The sequence below is a fragment of the Lotus japonicus genome, chromosome 3 (genome assembly GCF_012489685.1).
Source record: "Lotus japonicus ecotype B-129 chromosome 3, LjGifu_v1.2".
In the NCBI taxonomy this organism is placed as follows: Eukaryota; Viridiplantae; Streptophyta; class Magnoliopsida; order Fabales; family Fabaceae; genus Lotus; species Lotus japonicus.
Window position 1 is genome coordinate 93,537,245 of NC_080043.1, and position 23,171 is coordinate 93,560,415.

At 39.8% G+C, this 23,171-nt stretch overlaps 3 protein-coding genes across 4 annotated transcripts; 1 reads left to right on the forward strand and 2 right to left on the reverse strand.

Moving 5' to 3' along the window:
- Nucleotides 1-8,588: 8,588 nt before the first annotated feature.
- LOC130745046 (replication factor A protein 1-like) lies at nt 8,589-11,454 on the reverse strand. Its single transcript, XM_057597193.1, has 10 exons — nt 11,027-11,454; nt 10,677-10,944; nt 10,490-10,586; nt 10,200-10,406; nt 9,986-10,118; nt 9,746-9,900; nt 9,518-9,638; nt 9,230-9,424; nt 9,068-9,151; nt 8,589-8,973 (listed from the first exon to the last, which is right to left on the reverse strand). The coding sequence occupies exons 1-10, from the start codon at nt 11,174-11,176 to the stop codon at nt 8,767-8,769; spliced, it is 1,617 nt and encodes a 538-aa protein (XP_057453176.1). The 5' UTR covers nt 11,177-11,454; the 3' UTR covers nt 8,589-8,766.
- A 738-nt stretch (nt 11,455-12,192) lies between these two features.
- LOC130747577 (BTB/POZ domain-containing protein POB1-like) lies at nt 12,193-14,696 on the forward strand. Of its 2 annotated transcripts, none has more exons than XM_057600548.1 (5): nt 12,193-12,445; nt 12,818-12,891; nt 12,970-13,033; nt 13,110-13,332; nt 13,684-14,696. In XM_057600548.1, the coding sequence occupies exons 1-5, from the start codon at nt 12,343-12,345 to the stop codon at nt 14,474-14,476; spliced, it is 1,257 nt and encodes a 418-aa protein (XP_057456531.1). In that variant the 5' UTR covers nt 12,193-12,342; the 3' UTR covers nt 14,477-14,696. The 2 variants fall into 2 exon arrangements, with proteins under 2 accessions (XP_057456531.1, XP_057456532.1); XM_057600549.1 differs by having other exon boundaries at nt 12,212-12,445; nt 13,113-13,332.
- Nucleotides 14,697-17,842: 3,146 nt separating this feature from the next.
- LOC130747578 (uncharacterized) lies at nt 17,843-20,730 on the reverse strand. The gene is made up of 2 exons (XM_057600550.1): nt 18,447-20,730; nt 17,843-18,192 (listed from the first exon to the last, which is right to left on the reverse strand). The coding sequence occupies exons 1-2, from the start codon at nt 19,603-19,605 to the stop codon at nt 18,167-18,169; spliced, it is 1,185 nt and encodes a 394-aa protein (XP_057456533.1). The 5' UTR covers nt 19,606-20,730; the 3' UTR covers nt 17,843-18,166.
- Nucleotides 20,731-23,171: the final 2,441 nt, after the last annotated feature.

The window sequence follows — 23,171 nt, forward strand, 5'->3', positions numbered from 1 at the left end:
AAGACGAAGAAGCTGCACGTCAAGCAGCAGCTCAGGCTGTACAAGCAAGACTTGAGGCAGAGCGTCTTGAAGCTGAGGCTGAGGCAGAGCGACTTGCACCAGTTATGTTTACTCCTGCTGCTTCTGCTTCCATTCCAGAACCTCAAGCTGCTCAGAACGTTCCTTCCAGCTCTACTCAGACAAGCTCATCCAGACTCGACATCATGGAACAACGTCTTGACACTCATGAATCCATGCTGATTGAGATGAAGCAAATGATGATGGAACTTCTGCGCCGTACTGACAAACCTTAGTCTTAGGATCTCTTCTTTTTCTTCTTTCGTTTACTTTGTTTTCCTTTTTGTTAAACTCTGTTTATTCTTTTTAATTACTTATTTTCATTTGTTCGTTTGTGATTCTATATGCATATATCTATATATATTTGTGTCACATATGTTTGCAAAACCTGGTTTATTCATAATTGTTCTATGTTTACATCATACTTCTTTCCATCATACATTATTCCCTATATCTAGAATGGAGGATCCTTCCTCATTCTTCTGCATTCTTGGCGCTGCTCCACTCTTTCCTTCTCCAGACGATCCAGTGTATACTCTATGTTGCCGAGTCTGATGCTCAGCTCCTCTCTCTCTAGACTATCTTCTGTCGTCTTAAGTCTCTTTTCCACAGTCTCCTTCTCTTCCAGCAGATTCAGCTCCCGCTGGCAAAGCCCCTGAATCTCCTCCACGAAGCAGAGGAACTCCTTCAGATCTTTCTCCATCTCTGGACCAAGATCTTCTTCCAGCAGTGTCTTCGTCAGCTCTTGTATGGTCTTTGTACCATCGGGATGCCTAATATTGAGGAACATATCTTCCTCAAAAGCCTTCCTTCTGAGCTCTTCTAATGTCGTTCTGTATGATGCCATTTTTTTCTTACTGAAAATTATTCGAGGTGTGAAGCTTACCTTTCTCTCCAACGTTTTTTTTATAGGCTTCACTTTCTCTCTGAAAGTTAATGCTCCTACAGTTTCTCGAGGTTAAGTTCTTGGTAACTGACCCTTCTATTTACTCACTTGACCGGTGGTAAACGTTCATCCCTTGCATTAACTCTCCTATTTTTTTTCGCCTAACTCTGATTCTTACATCATTTTCATTTTCCTTAAACTTAGACCTTCTCTAAGGGGGAGTACCTTGTACTTCAAGCTAAGTTTTTCACACCCCAAGCTTTTTGCTTATGACAAAAAGGGGGAGTAAACCCAGTTTTTGATGTGTAAGATGTGTTAGTGTGACTTATTTTTCTTTTGGAGATTTTAAGAGTTCCACCTTCATGACCATAGATGTGTCACTGGGCAAATACAAGGAATACATTTCACTTCTTCTGAAGTGATTCTAAGTTGACTCTGATACCCAAGACTCTGATACCCTGTCTATGACTCTGATCACTTATGCGCTCTGATTATTAGTTTTTCATCTATGTCATAAGCCTTTTACTCTGAACTCTTATATGTTTTAGCTCAGAATCTAGATTTTGCTAACGTTTTCATCAAGTGTTAGATTCAGGGGGAGCTAAGCTCAGAATCAAGCAGTGACTTGAATTCAGAATGAGCAAGATAAACTATTCACATCAGGATAAGTTTTTTTTTATTATCTCTAAACTCTGAGTGAATTCAGTTTATTGTTTAAGAATTGTTCATCAAAAATCTTAGTTTTGTCATCATCAAAAAGGGGGAGATTGTAAGATCAAGTTTTGATCTAGTAGTACAACTCTATGTTTTGATGATTACAAGTTAACCTTTTGATATGAACAATTGTGTTACTCTAACGTGTTTTTCTGAGTGTGCTAGTTACAGGCTCTGACCTCAACTCAATCTCACACAAATCAGAAGCACTGTGTATAAAGGGTAACCCAAGCAACGCTTTCGCATTCACCATGTTCAGTATGAACAGTGGAAAAGCTTCAGAAGATCTGAAGCTATACAAACTCTGATGAGGACTCAGTCGCTAGAAGCTCTGAAGATCCAGAAGTTCTGATAGCCAAGAAACACTGAAGGTTCAGATGTTCTGATGGTGTAGAAGACTCTGAAGATCCAGAAGCTGAATAGTGGAAACTCTGAAGTCCAGAAGCAAGAAACTCTGAAGGCCATGTTCTTCCCTCTGAGTTCAGAATTAGAAGATACAATGGTCAGAGGATCTGTGCTTTCCCTCTGACTCTGATCAACCGGCTTCACAAGTTCCAATATGAAGTATTCCCCTGATCAGAAGTCTCCTAGGTTAAAAGGTCAAGTCGCTATCCAAGTACAAAAGCAAGTGTACCTTCCTGACGACCTACCTAACGTTCTCAGCCACAGCAGAAGCTGGATTTTCCAGAACTGCCCTCCAACGGTAGCATTTCCCATGCAACGCTCAACCCTAATCCTTGGAGTATATATAGAGGCTGAAGATTGAAAGAAGCGGCGAAGAAAAATACGAGAAGCAACACACGCGCAAGATATTCAAAATATTCTAAGCTTTCTTTCATCCTGTAATTTATTTAGTTTACACTCAGCTTATTCAGAAGCAAACCCTTGTAAACACCAACCTCAAACAGTTGTTTGATTTTCCTTTAGGAGATCAAGGTTGATCGGATCCTAGAGAAGACTAAGAGAGTGAATCTTAGTGTGAGCTAAGTCAGTGTAATTGTTAGTCACTTGTAGGTTTCAAGTGCAGTTGTAACTCTTACCTGATTAGTGGATTGCCTTCATTCTAAGAAGGAAGAAATCACCTTAACGGGTGGACTGGAGTAGCTTGAGTGATTTATCAAGTGAACCAGGATAAAATCCTTGTGTGCTTTTCTATCTCTATCTTTTGCACTTAGTTCTCGAAAAGATTTGTTAAAATCTTTAAGGTGGTAGTTTTGTACTGAAAACGTTATTCAAACCCCCCCCCTTTCTACCGTTTTTCATACCTTCAACAATCACTGCCACAGTGATCAAGACATGTTTATCAAAAACAGTTTGATGAGATTACAACTCAACTAAACAAATTCAACTCAGTACTTTGATGAACTAAAGCACTAAGTTGGTACAACACCCACAAGAGGACTCACAAACAAAACCCTAAAATCAATATCTGAATCTCTGAATCCGTGCACAGCTAGGGTTTACAAGTTCCTTTTATATAGACGTTCACTTGGGGCTTGGATCTTCAATGGGCTGAACGTCATAGAGTCCACTAACACACTTCTGGAAAGAATCTTCATGGAATCAAATCTTACCAGAATAAAATAACAGAACCAAGTAAAACAGAATTTGAGATAGACTTGGTCCATACGATATTAATCTTGTTACTTCAGCCAAGATTAAAACAAACACGCCTTCAGAAGATAAAACGCACAGCATAGGATAAAACCTTCTGAATCACCATACAGTTAGCAACCTCACAACAAGCTTGACTTTAACAACTGAACAAGCAACATATGTAATTCCACCATGTTGCTCCAGATGTTGGAACATATGGTTGCCCATCATGTTTTGAGCAAAATGCAACCAATCAAAAGAACTACATTAACCATAGATGGAAACACATATTAGATATGAGAAAACAGTTAAATTTTGATAATTTAGTTACAAACAACCTTGAGCGCGCAACCTTTGAGGAAAAGAACTAATAGAACAAACAGAGACATTAAACACGAGCTACACTTGACAATGAGAACTTCACTAAAGACACACTAATAGTGGTTGGATTACTTTTTGTTTCTTCCCAAAAGCTTTCCAAAAAGATGCACCAGCGAGTACATTAATCCCATTCCATTTGGCCAAACCAAATAACTACTTTAGAAACTCAACATCAATCAACCTGGTGAGCCAATCTGTGAAGTTCATAGACACTTTTTGACCATGTTGGACGCCTTGGCTCTTGCAGAACTTTCTCCATCCCTTTCCCAGCTTTGTGTAAGGTTGGTTATGTTTGAATAGGACGTTGATTTTACGTTTGACACCGTCTGGGCCTCTTATATACCATGGCTCCAACCCATTCTCGCGCACAAATTTAGCAGCCTTCCCGGACAAGTTCTACATAGCAAGCAAATATTCTCATTAACCTTTTCTTAACAAACACGGGTATAATCAAGGTGAGGAGTTAATACTTATGAAAGCTAATTGCTAATCAGAGAAAATATAAACGACGTCGATAAAGTTAATTAGTTTCACTTACAAACTGACATGTATAAGCACGGTGATGAGTGAGTTCTGTTGTGAGATTCAAGACATACTTAGGTTTGGCTTCAACAAATTCCACCATTGATCCAGCTGATCCGGTGGCAGAGCCATTTTCATGATGAGGCTCAACGCGTGGCTCCTCCATGAACGGCTGGCCGTCGTAAAGAACCAAGGCCATTGCTTGTGTAAAGTCTTCTTCATCTGTTTTGTCTATAGATACGCTCTCACGTAGATTGTGCTCCACGTTTACAGATCCTGAGCCTTCCCTAACAGCTGGCAATGGTAGATAGCTTATCTCTTGTTGGTACAAATCGAATATATTCTCAAATGAAAATGAGAGGGTGCTACCATGTTAAGTATACACACATGAGTCTGATCCAACCCATATGCGTCAACTATAGACCTCCATCCTAGGCCCAGGACAGGCTTAGCAAAATCCATGTTAAAGTCGACCACGTAGAACCTCTGGAAAGGGTCCTCAAGTAACCACTTTTGTCCAATCAGACTTGGATATGCAAATGGTTGTTCAATGACAACGTAATCCTACACCAAGAATCATATAATTAGTGAAAACTTACAGTATATCATATTTTTAGTTGGATAAAGTGTTTTCCAAACAATGACTAAAGAAAAGGGAATGATATCACAAGTCTGTTGCGTGAGTAACAAAATTAAGTTTTCATTTTATCCTACATATACTATACTCAAAGGCTTGAAATAGATTTTTATGACTCCAGCATGTTTAAAAATCCTGGCTGATTACAATCCATTATACCAGTTTTTTGCAATGAAATTTTTTAAAAAGTTATATAGTTGTTATGATAATCAAACTTTTGAAATAAAAGAGTGAAACATGCATGCTGTATGGTCTTGCCAAAGATATGACAATGTGATATTTACTCCAGTTTGTAAGAATTCAAGACCAAAAATGCTCTAGTTGAAGGTAGTGTAAGTGTCATACATCATTTTGGCGCGGCAAGATGCCTATCATATCCATGTACCCGCCCCATGGCACCAAATGAACCATTGTGGAAGTGGATAGCAGTGTAGAGCTTTCTTTGAAAGAAGAAGTGTATCAGACCACATGGATGAAATGCATCTTAACAAAGGTGTCTATTTATAGCAAAGTGTGGGTGCAAAATTTTTACACCGAGTTTGGCACATACCAAAGAGAAGTAAATGATTTGTATCTACATTGCAAAAAACTGGTTGTTCACAACACCAGTCATAAAGGCACTACTCCAGTAAAAATGAAATTTTTACATATTATGTGAGACATAGATTTAATTGGCTAACCTGTACAAAGTTCAAGCATTAATTGTATTTTACTTCTTCTTTTGCATGTTGCACGTATAACTATGTGCAAAATGTAGTGAAAGTAAATTTTCTCAATGATATTTACACATTTCATGTTTTAAACACTAATAAACTAATTTTTTTTCTATCTCTATTATCTTATCATCCCACCCGATATAAATTTTCTATGTCTTAATTTTTCTTTACTTATCATCTCTCTCTACCTCCACCTCTCTCTACCTCATAACACTAATGTTTTAATAAGATGGAAAAAAACTGCAAGTTTCATGATCATGATAAAACCCCCATCTATATCACCTTACAGACCTTGCTAAACTAATAAATGTGTTAAATCAGACCTCAACTCATATAATTTATTACGGACATGTTATAGCATATACTAAATCTAGACAAACAGAGACTTATGCAAGAAAATCTTCTTTGCATGCCATGATGCGGATGCCAGGGTAGTCTCATCAGCCGCCCACTACTCTGAATTGTCAGAAGAATAATTGCTGAAGTTAGAGTTATTTATTAGGGGTAATATACACTCATATAATCAGTTGATATTCGAAGCTTCCCATCCAGTATCTATACATACAAAGTGCATATAAACTGCATATAAACTACCCATGAAACGTGCACCTACGAAGGACATTTGTGGCGCTCCGGTCCCTTAATACTGAGTAATGTTACTTACACCTCTCTTTGAGGTGGAAGAGGTGGAATGAAGAGAGAGATAGGAAGAAAAGGAAAAGTAAGAGAGAGAAAGTATGAGATGTGATAGATGGTAAGAGGAATGAGATAGAAACAAAAAGATGTGGAAATGAAGTGTTTTAAAAATGAGGTGTGTATACTTGCCTTAGATTTGTGCGTAGGATAGGGGAATGGAAAAGAAAACATTAAATGAATTCCTCTCACATCAACTACCCTTTGTAGTTGTAGGTGGATTTCTTTGGACATATCTTTTCCTTCATGAATTATATGATATGATGCATAACCATATCTTGCACTTGCAATGGTTGTAACCACAGGTATTCCCATAAATGGTGCAATTCATTATGATTTTATGTTAAGAAGGATTGAGTTTCACAATCAACGTATTAGTTTAAGTTCAAAAATATTACATGCACTTGAATGACATTATGTTAGTGAGCATCATAATCGTAACAATAGGTGCAATTTAGTAATCCGTCCGACCCTTTTTATAAGAAACACGTTTGAGAATCTTTTTTTGTCCTTCTTTTAAAAAACAATCTTAAAAAATTAAGTCAAATAATTCATTCGAATGCAAAGAAACAAATTCCCCATGCAAGAAATTGGAGGAAAATTGCAAGCACCCAATAAGTTTTGTCAACATTTATGATAATTAGCATGTTTTTTTTTTTGGAAAAGGAAAATACATCATTGAAATTAAGCATAATAATTTAATTGATAAAAAATGTTAGTTTCACATGTTAGTATGATTTTGTCAAAATTTTCTTATAAAAAGGACCGGAAGGAGTATAAGATAAGCCATTTTCTTGGAGTATTTTCTTGTACAATAATGTTAGGTCAATCTGCAACAACTTTTAACTGAAGTTCTTATATATTCCAAATTATATGAATTCCTATAGAGTTTCCAAATCTGTACACGTATAATTCCAAATTGATATATATTAATTTCCCATAATCCGTTGTGGAATGTGGTTGTCTAAATTACTCGTTCTAAAATTTGGGTTACAAAAACCCATGATCTAGGTGGACCAAAATCATTTAAGATAAATTAGTTATTTTTTATATTTTATTTATTAATTTTTCTAGGGTAAAATCTGATTAAGGTCCCTGATTTATATACATAAATATAAAATGGTACTAAAAAATATACATGGCTGCGTTTTTTGACATCCCCACTAGTTGCATAGGCTGGACAATGATTTCATGGTGACTTGTTAGTTCCAGTAACTTTAATAATGTGAGGAGAAGGACTAAATATTAATGACCAAAAAATTTGAGGGACCTAAATAGATGTGCAATTTTTAATATCTCATCTAAATATTACCTGACTTTGAACTTAAATATGGAAAACTTGAGAGCTCCTACTGCACCTGTATAACTAACTTAACGCACACATTTTGTATCTTTTTGCAAATTCAATTACCAAAGTGATTGTTGAGATATTACTCATAAATTGTTTTAACATAAGATTACTTATGATTTCGTAATATCATAAGTAAGATACCCAAGCCATCTCACTCGGTTGCACTAAATACAATTTACTGGGTACACTTTCTGTCTCACAATGAACTCACACACTTGTCTTTTGGTTGTTCTCTCTGAATCTCAATCTCCTTATTTGTGCTTAACTTCAAACAAATCATTTCGTCATGAGAAGGAATACTCTCTTTAAACCATGAGTCTTTTGATAGCTGTGTAACTGTATTTGGAATCAATGAAAGACTATATTGGACATAGCTCTCACGGGATAAATGTGACAGTGCTATACATAAGTTGGCAATTTGAATGCAACATTCACTTCTTTGCCACACTCCAGAATTTATTTTCATTACCTATAACGCAGATAAGACAAAGTTTTCATTGCATTAACACACCCATTTTGGATGGAAAATGTGAGATCCAATAGTATTTCAGTAAGACTTGGACTACCGTGAAGCTGTAACAATAAGCATTTTTCAACAATATCTTCTCGTCAATTTTTTCATCCATCAAACCATCTTTATGCTGAGGAAACAGGTGTTCGGATAATGATGATTATTACCTAAGATAAATAGATATTTCATTGACCAAATAGTCATTCTATGTATTTAAGACAAGGTAATTAGAGTGTTATAATCACAATTTTGGACTGAACTACTCTTCAATATCTTCTCGTCTAAAAATATGCTTCGACTTTAATCAGTAAGCTTGTGACATACTTAAGAAACCAGTTATAAGACAGACTTGTGACACTAATCCAGCCAGCCCTTCAAAAGAAAATGACAGCTAAACTTTGTTCCTTTTAATTATATGACCCCTTTTTATTTTATGCACTCCAAATCTTCTCAACGATCATAATCTAACACAAAGTTGACGATGCAAACAACATTAGTGTTATTCATACTCATTACCATGTTCAAAGAAACTGGTATTTTTGGAAACTCACATCATAACAACACAAACAACACATGATACTGAAAAACAAACGTAGATAATAGGGCTAAACAACAAACTGCAAGCAAACTCTGCATTTTAGGAACATAATCATGGACTTAATACTCTGACTTCAAACAGCTGCATCGTCAATATGATAGGTTTCAAATCTTATCCTTCTTTGCCTTTGGAATCACCTTCTTCTTCCTGTTGGACAGAACCTGAACACCCTCGTTGTCAGGGGAGGGACTCCTCTTTGGACTTATGGTCTCCTGAGTATTTGCATTCAGATCAGTGGTTGGAAGTTCAGATGACAAATCAGGCTCTGAAACCTTCTCACTGGAGACGACGACAAACTCATCCAGCAAATCCTAACAAAATGAAGTAAAACAATTATTTCTCAAGCGTGCTGTATGCCCCTTTCACAAATATGGATAAAAAAGAAAAACCAATTTCAATGAATACCTTCCCGATGTCTTCATTCCGGAGGACTTCTTTGTTGAGTGTGGACTGAGGGGTCAGCATGCCACGGCTAGAAGATGCACCCACCTTTATCCCGTATTCATTAAGATCAGCCCCAGCATTAGGTAAATAAGCATAACAAAAATAAGGCAGATAAACACGTACACTCAGATCTAGCTGCAAATGTTTGAACTGCTCGATAATCAATTCATCAGTGCAAACACGCTTAACACGATACGAAGTCTCAAATCTGGACCTATCAAACCTCTGACCCTGGAAATTCTTCACCTCTATTTTGAAAAGAGCAGATCTCCCAAACACACTGGTCAATTCAACAGGTAACCCAGTACCACCTTCATTCTATAATAGCAACAAAATAAAATGCAAGGCGTGAATGAATTACATGAATATATAAAAGTTATCCGGGATGAAATCAATATATCATTAATGTACCCTGTCACATGAATCAACCATCTCAGTGCATGTTTTGCCAAGCAGTGCTGTGGCTTCCTTGTCAAAGAGGATGAAATTAGCACTGCCAGAGTTATCTTCCACCCTCAATTGAAGACGGAACCTATGTACACAATTTAGACAGTGTCACACTTTGATTTATTTTCTTCTGCTAACATAAGGTTTACCCCATTCCAACTTTGTATATGATTACAACTGAAATCAACCAACCTTGGGTAAACTGCAATAACATGGCGATTACATCCCTCGCAGAAAAACATCCTTTCATCAGCATACACCTTACGACTGCATCTACAGGCAGTATACCACCAGTCGACACCTTCTTCCATAGGGAGTATGGTTCCATACACGACACACACACAGTCCTAGACCAAACAGATCATAATGAGTACATTGTCGCAATATCCGTAAATACCATCAACAAACTAAATACTGCAAACACATTGTTACCTTCTTAATATCACTAAGTTCAGCAATGGACTTGCTGCTAGTTAAGACCAAAAAATCCTCTTCACCAGATACGGATTTGGAATCTGACAGTTGACTTAGTGTATGGGATGCACTCGCATTAGCATCTAAATAACTGGAAATGATAAACTGAATTGTCATCATCGCATTCATTGAAATTTAACAAATAAGCTTTCTAAATATATTAATTCCATACTTTGATTTCAAAACAGATGCCATAGGAAGATCGGGGTCAAACAGGATTTTGGTAGCACCATGCACATTCTGAAGACTGTTGTTCCCCTGGAATGATTTCACTTTGGCAAACTGAATAATGACAACAGGGTTGTTGAGTTCACCCCCTCCTAGAAAATTAGCTAACTCATCAACATAGGCGCCAAAGAGGGCACACTCAATCCTGAGGCTGTTAAAAGAAAAAATTCATTAAGACAAAAAATTGGTCTACATTTTTTTATTAAAAAGATAAAAATCCTTTGATTAAATTACCCGGCAGACTCAATCTCAATCACATTCATCTTTGACTTCTTTCCATTTGTAACAATCTCCCTCTCAACTCCAACACCAGTCAAAATGCCAATTACATCTGCAAACATAGTTCAAAACATGTTAGATGGGCAAAAACTCTTCAGAGTAAGAGATACAAAACTTAGATAAAACATGTACCAATTCTTACCAATAAGATAACCAGAATCATAGCTAGGGGCTAAAATGTCAGCAAGAGATACAAAGCTATAGGGAAACTCATCAATAGTAATATGGGGCATGTGGCGCACTTCAGTGTTATACATGAAACAAATCTTGTAATTGTGTCTCGTAGGTTTGTAATCCCCACTGCTATCCACTAAAACGAAGGAAGACAAACTGTAGACATTGCCCTCAACCAGTAACTTCTCAAACTTGTACATCAAAGTCTTCTTAATAATCGCATGGATCTTCGAACCCTGTCATGTATACCAACATCCTACAATTACCTTGATTTAAATAAAAAAGAAAATATAAACAGGTGATATAACACTATCATACCTTGTCATCCATCAGCACCAACTCAAGAGAAAGAGGAAGCTTCGATGAGGCAAATCCTTGGCTGTACCAAATTCGAACCACCTTCACCAATATCCTCCAATGTTGCTTCCCAGAACGAAGCTCATCAACATTGTGGTAAACAAACTCCATAGCGGATCAAGACAGGAAAAGGATAACTAAAGATATGGAACACAACTGGATCAGTTAGGACTTAGGAAGGGTGTGCATTTTTGATGAGATTGGCATTGTTATTTATAGTACCAAGAATAATATTCATTATGAAAAATGATATTCAAAAGTGGGACAAAACATATAAATCCATTCCAGCCTGCAAACAGAAGGTCAACGAAATACATATGGAGCTACAGTGTCTTACTCTTTGTATATTAAAAGTGGGACAAAACATATAACTACATCCAAGCTAGGAAACAAATGAAATTCGAAACACATATGGTCCTTCAGTAATCAAGAGTAGGCTAATAAACAGACGCGTGGCAAACGGTTGTGAGAATGCCACGTTGGTTTTTTGTCGTTCTAAAGGGCTTGTGTTTTGTATCTAGTATAGATAATGGCGACAGTAAAAGAAATTATATATAATATTTGGTTAACGTCAGTCCTAATGGCGATACTAGAAAAATATATATATCGTCAGAGCTGTTGGCGATATCTCTAAAACGTGAAAAAAAAAAAAAAAAAAGGATATATATCGCCGATGGTAGTGGCGATTTACACTAGTTCTGTAAATATTTTAAAAGTTGCATCAAATTGGTAAATAAACTCCAAATCTACACTACCAAGGGAAAAAAAGTCTAACATATCCTAGCCTGTAATACTTTTACTTTTAAAAGTTTCAAAATTAGGAAGCAAAGAGTAGGAGTAATAACTAATAAGAGTAGTAGCTACCATGAGTAGTAAAAGATTTGAATATAAGTTTATTAAAAAATCTGCACAAATATTAAAAAGATTTGAATCTATTTTCCCATGTAAAAAAAAAAAAGATTTGAATCTAAGTAGCAAATAATAATCCAATATTGCCGAGATACCGTACAAATAAAAAAAAACAATTATTTTAGTAATTTTAAGGGTAAATATATAAAAGATTGGTTAAATATTTAGCCTTGATACAATGATATTTATATTTTAGAACTAATCGTTAATTTTAAAGAAAAATCGAAAAAAAAAAAGAAGATCTAGTCCCCTGATACTGATACTGATAGCACAAGGGTGTGTCAAACTCTCTCTCCCCTTCCCTTATATAAGCCCTCTCCACCTCCATCTTTGTTCTGTTTCAATTCTCATCTTTTCGTTAACTGGTGATGGAGTCTGAGTTGTCCCCTGCTCATGGTGTCTCTTCCTCCGTCAGGGTTCTCCGGATTGAGATCGTGTCTGACCCGCCACCTAATTCAGACATCAAAAACGGTTCTTTACTCTCCCTCTCTCTCCGTTCATGGGATTTATTTTTCTGTTATAAACCTAATTCTTGTGATTTTCGTTCATTCTTCACTGGTATTAAATATTAAATAATAATTGTTTGGTTTGGTTGACAACTTGTGTTTTTATTATAAAACCCAATTTTTAACTCTTGTTTTCCATTAGAGCTAGAGGGGTATGGTACCAAATGTTGTAATTTTGAGTCTGTTATGAGAAATATATATATATATTTTGCATACATAGATAGAACCTAGTAAGTGATTCTGATGGATTTTGCATGGATGGGGTGTGTTTGTCTAAAGTTTGCTGATTTGTTCAACTTGTGTAAGTGATTCTGATGGACCATGGATTGCTCTGCAGCTACAGTTGCCAGAGTTAGAACACTGCGTATCAAATCTCGTATGCTGGCTACTAAAAGCCCTTTCTTCTATAAGGTAGATGAACACCTCTTCTTTATAGATTATTAATATCTACTTCTGCCAAAAATAACATTTTTTATTTTCTTTTTGCAGCTTTTCTCAAATGGGACGACTGGATCAGAGCTGAAACATGTCACCCTCAGGATTAATGCATCTGGTAACTTTTTATATCCCTCATCATTTTAGTTTTCATCAAATAGTCACCTAAATGACATATTTCTTTTGCATTATAGAAGAAGCTGTTCTCATGAAGCTATTGAGATTTATGTGCAGCAATCCCTTGAATGCACCACCTGTTTTGTATAAATTTGAAGTCTCTTCATGCCGTAGCCAGTTATTGCCAAATTTGCCCATGGCACCTGACTCTCCATTACTTTACGTGGAGCTTCCTCATACCATCTTAATGGCTGATGCTGCCAAGCAGTATCTTGCTGGCCAATACAAGGATTTAACCAAGTAAGTTAATTTGAGTTGCATTATCTTAAGTTTTTCTTCTATTAAGTTATTTCCATGTATCTTCTTGGAGACAAGAGGGACTGGAGGAACAAACCATACTGATGTGCGTTTGTGTGTGTTGCATCTAATGTTTGAATCTTGGCCGGTGACTTTTATTTCTTTGTCATTCAACTTCATGTTATAAATATTTGAGAGGCCTTCTCTATTATGGCATTCCATGGAGTGTCTTTTGAAAAACATCTTTTTTTTTTCTCTTCCATTATTGACAAAGACTTATTTCTTTTGTTGTCATTCTTCATTGTTTTCATCTCAATGTCATCTTCCTTTTTTTAACGCTAATAATATGTGCAGGTTCAAAGAAGAGGTTATGGCCCTTCCTCTTTCTGGAATAGAGGTAATTTTGGCTAGTGATCATCTCCGGGTTAAATCAGAAGATGATGTATATGACTTTGTATTAAAGTGGGCTAGACAGCATTACAAAAGACGGAAGGAAAGGCGAGAAGTTCTGGGTACACGACTTGGGCGTTTAATTCGCTTCCCTTATATGACATGCCGAAAGCTTGAGAAGGTCTTGATCTGTGATGACTTTACCCACAAGGCTGCATCTAAGCTTGTATTCGAAGCCCTATTTTTCAAGGCCCAACAATCACTGACAGCATCTGCTTCTTTGAATTCTCGTTTTGTGGAGAGGGCATATAAGTATCGCCCCGTTAAGGTGGTGGAATTTGAAGTTCCCCGACAGCAATGTGTGGTGTATTTGGATCTGAAGCGAGAGGAGTGTGCTGCTTTGTTCCCATCTGGCCGTGTGAAGTCTCAGACATTCCATTTGTGCGGACGGAAGTTTTTGCTATTAGGAGCATGCAGTTTGAATAAACGGGGCACTTCCCGTTGCTTTGAGTTGGCTGTGGGAATGAAGAAAAAGTCATCCGGAAGCTTTGTCGTGGACTGTGAATTTGCTGCAAGGTCTAGGCCAGCAAAGGAGTTTGTTACGAAGTACAAATCCCATTATACATTTACTGGGGGGACGTTTGTTGGTACTGGAAACTTGTTTAAGGTTACATGGTCTAAATTCATGGCTGAGGATAGTCCTTTTTTCATTAACGGTGTTCTCCACCTTAAAGCTGAGTTCACTGTGAGACATTGATCCCTTTATTTCTATTTATGAACATTTTATTCTAGTTTGGTAGCCTTATTTAGCTGCTGGTTTCTCATTTGATGCAGCAAGGCAAGTGTACACTTAATATGATAATTTAACTCTCTGCGTTTCTAGTATGCCAAATACTCCATAATATCATACAAATGGGAGCAATAGTGTGTAGCAGCTTTATATTTAATTTTGTGTGAACCATAAGCACTTTGACCAACTGCAGTCTTCTTTTAAAATCTGCTCTCCACATAACACGCAGTCTTCTTTAACCTTTATACCTCTATTTTAACATTTTCCTGGCCATGTAATGGATTATATATATTATAGCATTATATATCATTTATCGTAAATGAACACACGATACACGATACGTTTTTAGAGCTTTCAGTATTTAGAAATCCAACTTTGATTTCAAATCACAAATTAATATGTAAATTACTTGAAGGAAATAAATTCTCGTCCACTTGGCCGATAATAAGCACATAGCAAGGTAAATTCTACAACTGCTTTAAAGCTTGAACTCGTATCTTCAAATCTTGGACTTCTCGAGCTCCTCAAATGAAACTCGAAAGCTTTGAATTCGAACTATATCTTGAAGACTTATCTTTGAATTCACCATGACTTAGTTTTCGAATTGAGTGGCTTCGAGCTCATTCAAATGAATCTTGAATACTTTGAATCTGAACTGACTCTAAAGGTTGTGTCTAGAGTGCCCTTTGAGCTTGGTGTAAGATAGGAAGAATATGGAAATAATTTGGTACCTTTCTCATTGATAGTCATTCAATATATATACAAAAATGAATAGGTTAAAGTCAAACTAATGCCTAATATGATTAGCATGATTACAACATAATTACAGGAAGAATAGTCATAACATTCCTATTCTATCACACCCCCGCAGTCGAAGCGGGAGGTTCGCCAACGCTGAGACTGGATCGAAAATCATCAAAGAGAACTCGAGGGAGACCTTTGGTGAAGATGTCCGCAATCTGGTGACGAGAGGGAACATGAAGAACACGCGCCTGACCACGGGCGACCTTCTCTCGAACAAAGTGAATGTCCATCTCAATATGTTTAGTGCGCTGATGCTGGACTGGATTACCGGATAGGTAGATAGCACTGACATTGTCACAGTACACCAAAGTAGCCTGAGAAAGAGGGAAGTGAAGCTCCAAAAGCAGGTTACGTAGCCAACACGATTCAGAAACCACATTAGCAACGCCCCGGTACTCAGCCTCAGCACTGGACCGGGAAAGAGTGGGTTGTCTCTTGGATGACCAGGAGATGAGGTTGTTGTCACCCAGAAACACACAGTAGCCAGAAGTAGACCGACGTGTGTCGGGACATCCACCCCAATCAGCATCGGTGTAGGAAATAAGCTTCTCGATAGGAGAAGGATAAAGATGCAATCCAAACTGTAAGGTGCCCTGAACATAACGCAGGATGCGCTTCAGTGCAAGCATATGCTCTGTGCGGGGGGCATGCATGTGAAGGCAAACCTGCTGAACGGCATAAGAGATGTCTGGACGAGTGAATGTGAGATACTGCAAGGCACCAGCAAGACTCCGATATAAAGTAGGATCATCACACGGAGTACCAGCAGAAGTACTGAGTTTCTGCTTGGTATCAACTGGAGTGGCAGAAGGATGGCACGAGGCCATACCAGCTCGAGCAATGATGTCACGGGCATAGGTACTCTGACTGAGAAAAAGTCCACCTGCATGTCTGGTGACGGCAATTCCCAGAAAATAGCTCAACGGTCCCAGATCCTTCATAGCAAACTCGGAGGCGAGAAGAGCCATGAGAGATTTGCGAAGGTCATGAGAGGAGCTGATGAGGATGATATCATCAACATAAAGCAGGAGGTAAGCCATGTCAGAGCCTCGTCTGTAAATGAAAAGGGAGTGATCAGAGGTGCTGTGCTGAAAACCAATGGTGGAGACATAGTCTGCAAAACGCTGGTACCATGCCCGAGGCGCTTGCTTCAACCCGTAAAGAGATTTCCGCAAGCGGCATACATAGTCAGGATGATTGGGGTCACGGAAACCCAAGGGCTGATGCATGTAGACCGTCTCATGCAGATCACCATGGAGGAAGGCATTCTGAACATCTAACTGGTGAATGGGCCAAGACCTGGAAAGGGCAATGGTGAGAACTGTGCGAATGGTAGCCGGTTTCACCACAGGACTGAAAGTCTCATCACAATCCACACCTGCAATCTGTGACCTGCCATCACCTACAAGACGAGCTTTGTAACGCTCAAAACAACCATTAGCTTTCGTCTTATGACGAAAAATCCACATGCAACGAATAATATTGACATCACAAGGTCGAGGAACCAAATCCCAAGTATTATTTCTAATTAGAGCATCAAATTCAGACTGCATGGCGGATTTCCAATTAGGGTCTGAAAGAGCTAGCTTAGGATTTTTGGGAAGAGGTGAGATGGTGGGATCATCAATGGTAACAGAAAGGTTAAAGAGCTTTCTGGGTTTGTAGATACCACGCATACTGCGAGTGGCCATGGTGCGAATAGGAGGGGCAGGCTGAGGTGGGGATTGAGGTGTAGAAGATGAGGGGGAGGAATCTGAAGTAGAGGATGAGGAGGCCGTGGATGTGGGTGGTGGAGCCGTGGCTGAAGGGGCTACAGGTGTAGGCTGAAGGTCTGGGGAAGGAGTTTGATTAGTCCAACGGTGGATAACAGAGGAATGAATATCATCCGAGAGCCACTCATAGGTAGAGGAAGGTGTGGGAGTCAGGTTAGCAAAGGGAAACTGAGTCTCATCAAAGATGACATGTCGGGAAATAATGACCTTTCTGTGCGACAAATCAAAACACTTGTAACCTCTGTGATGAAGGGGGTACCCTAAGAAGACACACGGGGTGGAACGCGGTTGTAATTTGTTAATGGTAGTGGATGGAACCAATGGATAACAAAGACAACCAAAGACGCGAAGATGTGTGTAAGATGGGTCACGACGATACAGAAGTTGAGTGGGAGAGAGATTGGACAGATTTTTGTGAGGAATAATGTTGAGTAGATAGGTAGCCATTTGAAGAGCATGATGCCAAAAGGACGGAGGAACAGACGCATGAGCGAGAAGAGTGCGAATCATGTTGTTAATAGTGCGTATTTTGCGTTCTGCCTTGCCATTTTGAGATGATATATGTGGGCAGGAGAAACGGAAAATAAGACCACTAGCAGCACAATAATCATGAAAAGATTTGTTATCAAATTCCCGCCCATTATCACATTGAAGACATTTTATAGTTTGGGAAAAATGCGTGCGGATTTGATTTGACAGAGAGGTGAACATTTCAAAAACCTGAGATTTATTACTTAAAGGAAACGTCCACAAGAAATCCGTGAAATCATCCAAGAATAAAACATAAAATCGATGACCAGCGGACGATAAAACAGGAGAAGTCCATAGATCACTGTGTAAAATGTCAAAAGGCATCACAGTAACATTATTAGAAGAAACAAATGGCAACCTAACATGTTTGCCAAACACACAAGACTCACAAACCGGACTATAGTTCAAAAGCTCATAACTAATGAACTTATTACTACGTAGATACCGCAAGGCAGAAGAACTGGGATGACCAAGACGACTGTGCCAGAGACTCTGAGCTATACCAGCAAATGGAAAAGACGGAGTGACTAGGTATAGGTCGCCAGGACTATTACATCTCATGAGTGGAATCCCCGTCTGAAAATCAATAACCGAAAAACCATATGGGTCAAAACAAACAGAGACATTGTTATCAGTAGTGAGTTGTCGCACAGAAATTAAGTTTTTAACAATTTGTGGTGTGTGCAAGACATGGGAAAGGGACAAAGGCTTGGTTTTATAAGAGGTAGGTAGGGTGGTGTGGCCAGAACCCTGAATTGGAATACCCTGTCCGCTACCAACATACAGTTTCTGATTAAGATGACTCAAATTAGAATAAGACGTGAGATTACCTGGTGATGCTGCTACATGAGATGATGCTCCAGTGTCCATGTACCAGGTGCTATCTGGAGGAGCAAGCGTCATGGTGTGCATGGCAGTGGCAAGATCAGTGGGCACGGAGGAGGCCGAAGCAGCATAAGCCTGAGGACGCGGGCCCAGAATGCCAGGTTGCCGAGGAGGAGCAGGAGGACGAGTCCACTGAGAAGTAGGATATGGGCACGGAGGCATGGCCCATGGAGGTGGAGCCCATCCCCAATGCTGGTAGGGGAAGTACTGTTGCTGAGGAGGCATCGGAGGAGAGGAGCCCTGAGAGGTGCCACTGCGGGATCCTCCACCGTTTCCACGATTCCCACCACGACCCTTAGAGTTGTGGGATCGTGAACGGTTGGAGGTCCGGCGATCAGAACTCTGAGAAGAGGCATCCGAAGAACGCGGCTGAGTAGCAACATAGGCAGCATGAGACTCAGGGGGTTTCATCTTAGCCATACTGGCTTCCTCTAAGGTGAGCATGGAGCGAGCCTGATGAAAGGAGGGGAGCGGATTGCTCTGACGGATCAAAGTAGCAATACCCCTGTATGCACCGGTGAGGCCGGAGATGAGCTGCAGAACCAGACGGTGATTGTTCACAGGAGCACCAACATCACGAAGCTGGTCAGAAAGCGTCTTCAGACGCTGGCAGTAGGCAGCGACGGTCGGGAATGCCTCCATGCGAACAGTAGAGAACTCCTGCTCGAGGGTGACTGCACGAGCGTTCTGATTGTCCTGAAACAGATCCGCTAGATGCGTCCAAGCAGTGAAGGCAGTGGAGCCAGGCTCCATGATATTAGTCATCAGGTCAACAGAGATGGTGGAATAAATCCACTGAAGGACCGTAGCATCCAAAGTGGCCCACTGCTCATAGGCAGGATCAGTCACCGGTGGAGGTGGTTTGTCCGCAGTAGGGACAATGTGATGCAAAACTCTGTGAGAACGAGCATGAATGCGGAACAGCTCCGCCCAGGTGCCATAGCGGTCAGTCTCCACGTCAAGAATAATAGGAATGTTATTCCTAATATTCGAAACGGTCAGGGCCGGGTGAAAATCGGATTTGGCCGGCGGGGCCGGAGGAGGAGCTGCGGAGGCAACCACCGGAGGAGTGGAGGAAGCATCGATGGAAGTGGAATCAGCCATGAGAATCAGCAGAAAAAATTAATAAGATTTTTTTTTTTTTTTTAACTGCTGGTGGCTGAACCGGGCGGCCTGGCCAAACCGGGCTGAGCGAACCGGTTCGGTCTGGTTCGCTGGAAACAGATCCGGGTCGGGTCGTGATGGGTGTTTGGACCCGGGTTTGCGTTCAAGTGAAACGCAGATCGGGGTGTGTGTGCTGGCGGCGCGAGAGGCTAGCAACCAGGGGCGGCGGCGACTGCGGGCAAGGGTGGCGGTCGTCGGTGCGAGGGGCAGTGGCGGCGCGGCGGTAGGAGGCGGCGGCGCTGGTATCCTGCGAGAGAGGAACAACTCGCGAAGAGGACGACGACGCTGGGAACTTGCAGAGACAGCGGCGACGGAGAAGGAAGGAGGGAGAAAACGCGAAGGCAGTGGGCCGGTCGCGTGGAGAAGGGAGGAATTGGGAGGTGCGGCGGAGGTAGTGGGCCAAGCGCGCGTGAGGGAAGAATGAGGGTGAGAGGCACAGCGGCGGCGGTGGTGCTTGGAGAGGAAAGCACAGTGGCGGCTAGTGCAGAGGACAGCGGCGGCGGTGCGGAGAGCACGGCGACGGCTGCAGCGGAAGAATTAGGGTAGGATCTTTAGGAAGCTGATACCATGTAAGATAGGAAGAATATGGAAATAATTTGGTACCTTTCTCATTGATAGTCATTCAATATATATACAAAAATGAATAGGTTAAAGTCAAACTAATGCCTAATATGACTAGCATGATTACAACATAATTACAGGAAGAATAGTCATAACATTCCTATTCTATCACTTGGTCCTGATTGTTTGCATTTCGAGCTGATCATAAAGACTTTCACTCGAGGCAGTCAATGAGGGTTGCATTTCGAGTTTGTCAATAAGTTTGTCCTAAAATTGAACCTCCATGCCTTTGAAAGGCCTTTCCTTCTACTTGAACATCCATACTAAGCTTCTCTCAACACTTATGAGTTTGATTTTTATGAAGACTCCTATACCGACATTAATATTGAGCTTTAGCTATTTTATATTTTAGCATTAACAATAGATGAACTTGACCACAATCTAGCTATAATATGACTTAGCTTTTTGTTAAGCCAGTTAGTTGGGAGTTCTGCGTTTGGTCGTATTGGCTGATAAGCTTGACGATGACTTAGTCGCGTAGTCATTTGTACCGATCAAAACATCATTTATCATATCTCTCACTATTTTTCAATTTTTTTTTGAATTCTTTTATAATGATATCAATAAATAGAAGCCAGTTTCATGAATAACCAAAAGGTGCAATTGAAATTCCATTCTAAAATTGTCAAAATGAAATACTAAAATAGTTTTTTTTTCACTTTTTTCTTTTCCACTACTTCTATTTTTATCTCTCTTAATGTGAATGTCTCTTTCAAAAAAAATTGAGGTCAAAGGTGTGAGAAAAAAATTACTATCTCTCTTCTTTTCCTTTTTTTTCAAAGGTTCATGGGATTAAGGCGAAAGTCAGGTCAAAAGGCACATACAAGCAAAGAGTATCAAACCCTAGAAGGAGCAGTTACAGCATAGCACACAAATACACATTACTAAACAAGTTAGCATGCTCTAATACACTTGAATCAGTGTAACTCAAACTAAAGAGAACAAAGACTATGCAAATAAAAAAAAACACACTCCCAATCTCTATCCAAACTTGATCTGCAGTGAATATTTAAATCTTATAATTTTAATGTTGATTTTAGCCTAGCCGGCTCTACCGGAAACACAGAAGATCAACTGCATCTGCTTCAAGGCCTTCACCACCAAAGGGTGCTCATGAAACACCACCACAAGAATGGATAAGATTTTGGATAGGGTGTGCAGCGTGGTGCTCGCGGCCCAACCTGTCAACTTCGTCGATGCAGAGAGCAGATTTTGGAGGCCCAAAACCATGGAGTGGCCGCTCATGGGTCTCGCTAGGGACCAGCCCCGAGTGGTCGCTGAATTGAACTTCGATTCAATTTTCAGTTTTGCCTTTCCAATTACCCTATTCAATTTTCAGTTCTCGCCAGGGACCATCCATGAGTGGTCGCTGAATTGAACTTTATTGTAGTTTGTATATATGCAACTACTACTTTCCCACCTTTTCCATCCAACGTCGTCACAAAGGTTACCACACAAGTGTACTGATTCAAGCCTTATAGAAGAACACACTGATGGAGCTTCCATTGAACTTTCCAGAGGTGATGGCGCGAGAGTAGTTAAAAGTAATTGTTTGAACCTCAGAGTCAAGTTTAATTTTTAGAAAATGCCTCTTGGAGAGACATTTGGCCTTCACCACACCTAAGTTTTTTTTGATATTAGGATTTGAACCCAGTACTTATGAAATTTTAATCCATCAAGTACCATTTAGGCTATCCATATAAGTACACCTAAGTTGGAATTACAATAGAAATTTAGTTAACAAAAAAATATAGTTATTTTTCAATTGAGCAAGCAAAGCAACATCTTCACATGCTAAAAAAAAAAAAACTTTAACCAATTGAAGATATTGCCTTTACTGCTGGGCTTTATCCACTTGGGCCTTGAGTGGTGACTAGTTTTAGGTTTAAAATGTTCCATTTCACCCTTACACACACAGACAGACAGAAATTGATAAACTCTAATTCTTCACACCATCATGATGCAGTCCCTTAAACCCGTCCTCCCCTTTTCTCTCACTCCCTTGAGATCAATCCATGGGGTTCTGGTGCGATGATTTGGAACCCCCACCACTCATCTTGGCATCTTCAGTTCACGCAAAACCCTCTTCCTCAACTCACTCTCCCAAACGCGCTCTTTCTCATCCTCCGTTTCTGCCACCGTTGATGTTCCCACACCCACACCCACGTCCACTACATTCCCACCACCAATCACTGAATCCATACTCCTTCAAACAATCCAATCTTCTCAGCGGCATTTCATCGAACACCTTACCCCACATCTCACACCTTCCATTCTCCCCTCGGTTCAAGCCTCCTTTGACCTCACCACTCGATGCCTCGCCTTTTGCATCCTCTACCGCCTCTCATACCCCCAAACCTCCGTCCACCACCTCCTCCACCCCCTCATTCTCACCGGCACCACCAACCCAGAGTCGATTCTCAACGAACTGGCACGTGCACGAGAGCGTCTCAACGTCGACTCAACCAGCGTGTTTGATGCTCTCATCAAGGCTTATTGTGAACTCAAGATGCCCGATGAGGCTCTGGAGTCCTTCTACTTGATGAAGGAAAAAGGGTTTCTGCCACAGATTGAAACTTGCAATCAGATGTTGAAGCTGTTCCTCCAGTTGAATAGAAACCATGCTAAGGAGTTTATTGGGCACATGGAGACCATTGGATTGAAACCTAATATTTATAAATATAACACATTCATACACGAGGGAGAGAAATTCGAAGCAGCTTGTGTGATGTTTCAGACAATGAAAGATATTGGACTGTTCAAAGATGCTTTTGGCAATGATTCTTTCATGTTTGTGATGTATAAAGAAGGAAGTCTTGAGGAAGCATCTGATTTACTTCCTAAGATGTTAGAGTCAGAGTCAGGGTTGGTGCCACATGCATTAA

Coding starts and splice junctions, on each gene's coding strand:
- LOC130745046 (XM_057597193.1), bottom strand. CDS start 11,176: ATGGAGTTTGTTTACCACAATGTTGATGAGCTTCGTTCTGGGAAGCAA. Junction 10,119..10,199: donor GCATCTGTTTTGAAATCAAA/GTATGGAATTAA, acceptor TATCATTTCCAG/TTATTTAGATGCTAATGCGA. Junction 9,639..9,745: donor GTTATTGCAGTTTACCCAAG/GTTGGTTGATTT, acceptor TTGTGTACATAG/GTTCCGTCTTCAATTGAGGG.
- LOC130747578 (XM_057600550.1), bottom strand. CDS start 19,605: ATGGCTGATTCCACTTCCATCGATGCTTCCTCCACTCCTCCGGTGGTT. Junction 18,193..18,446: donor TCATGTAGCAGCATCACCAG/GTAATCTCACGT, acceptor ATTGATTTTCAG/ACGGGGATTCCACTCATGAG.
- LOC130747577 (XM_057600548.1), top strand. CDS start 12,343: ATGGAGTCTGAGTTGTCCCCTGCTCATGGTGTCTCTTCCTCCGTCAGG. Junction 12,446..12,817: donor TAATTCAGACATCAAAAACG/GTTCTTTACTCT, acceptor ATTGCTCTGCAG/CTACAGTTGCCAGAGTTAGA. Junction 13,333..13,683: donor CAATACAAGGATTTAACCAA/GTAAGTTAATTT, acceptor TAATATGTGCAG/GTTCAAAGAAGAGGTTATGG.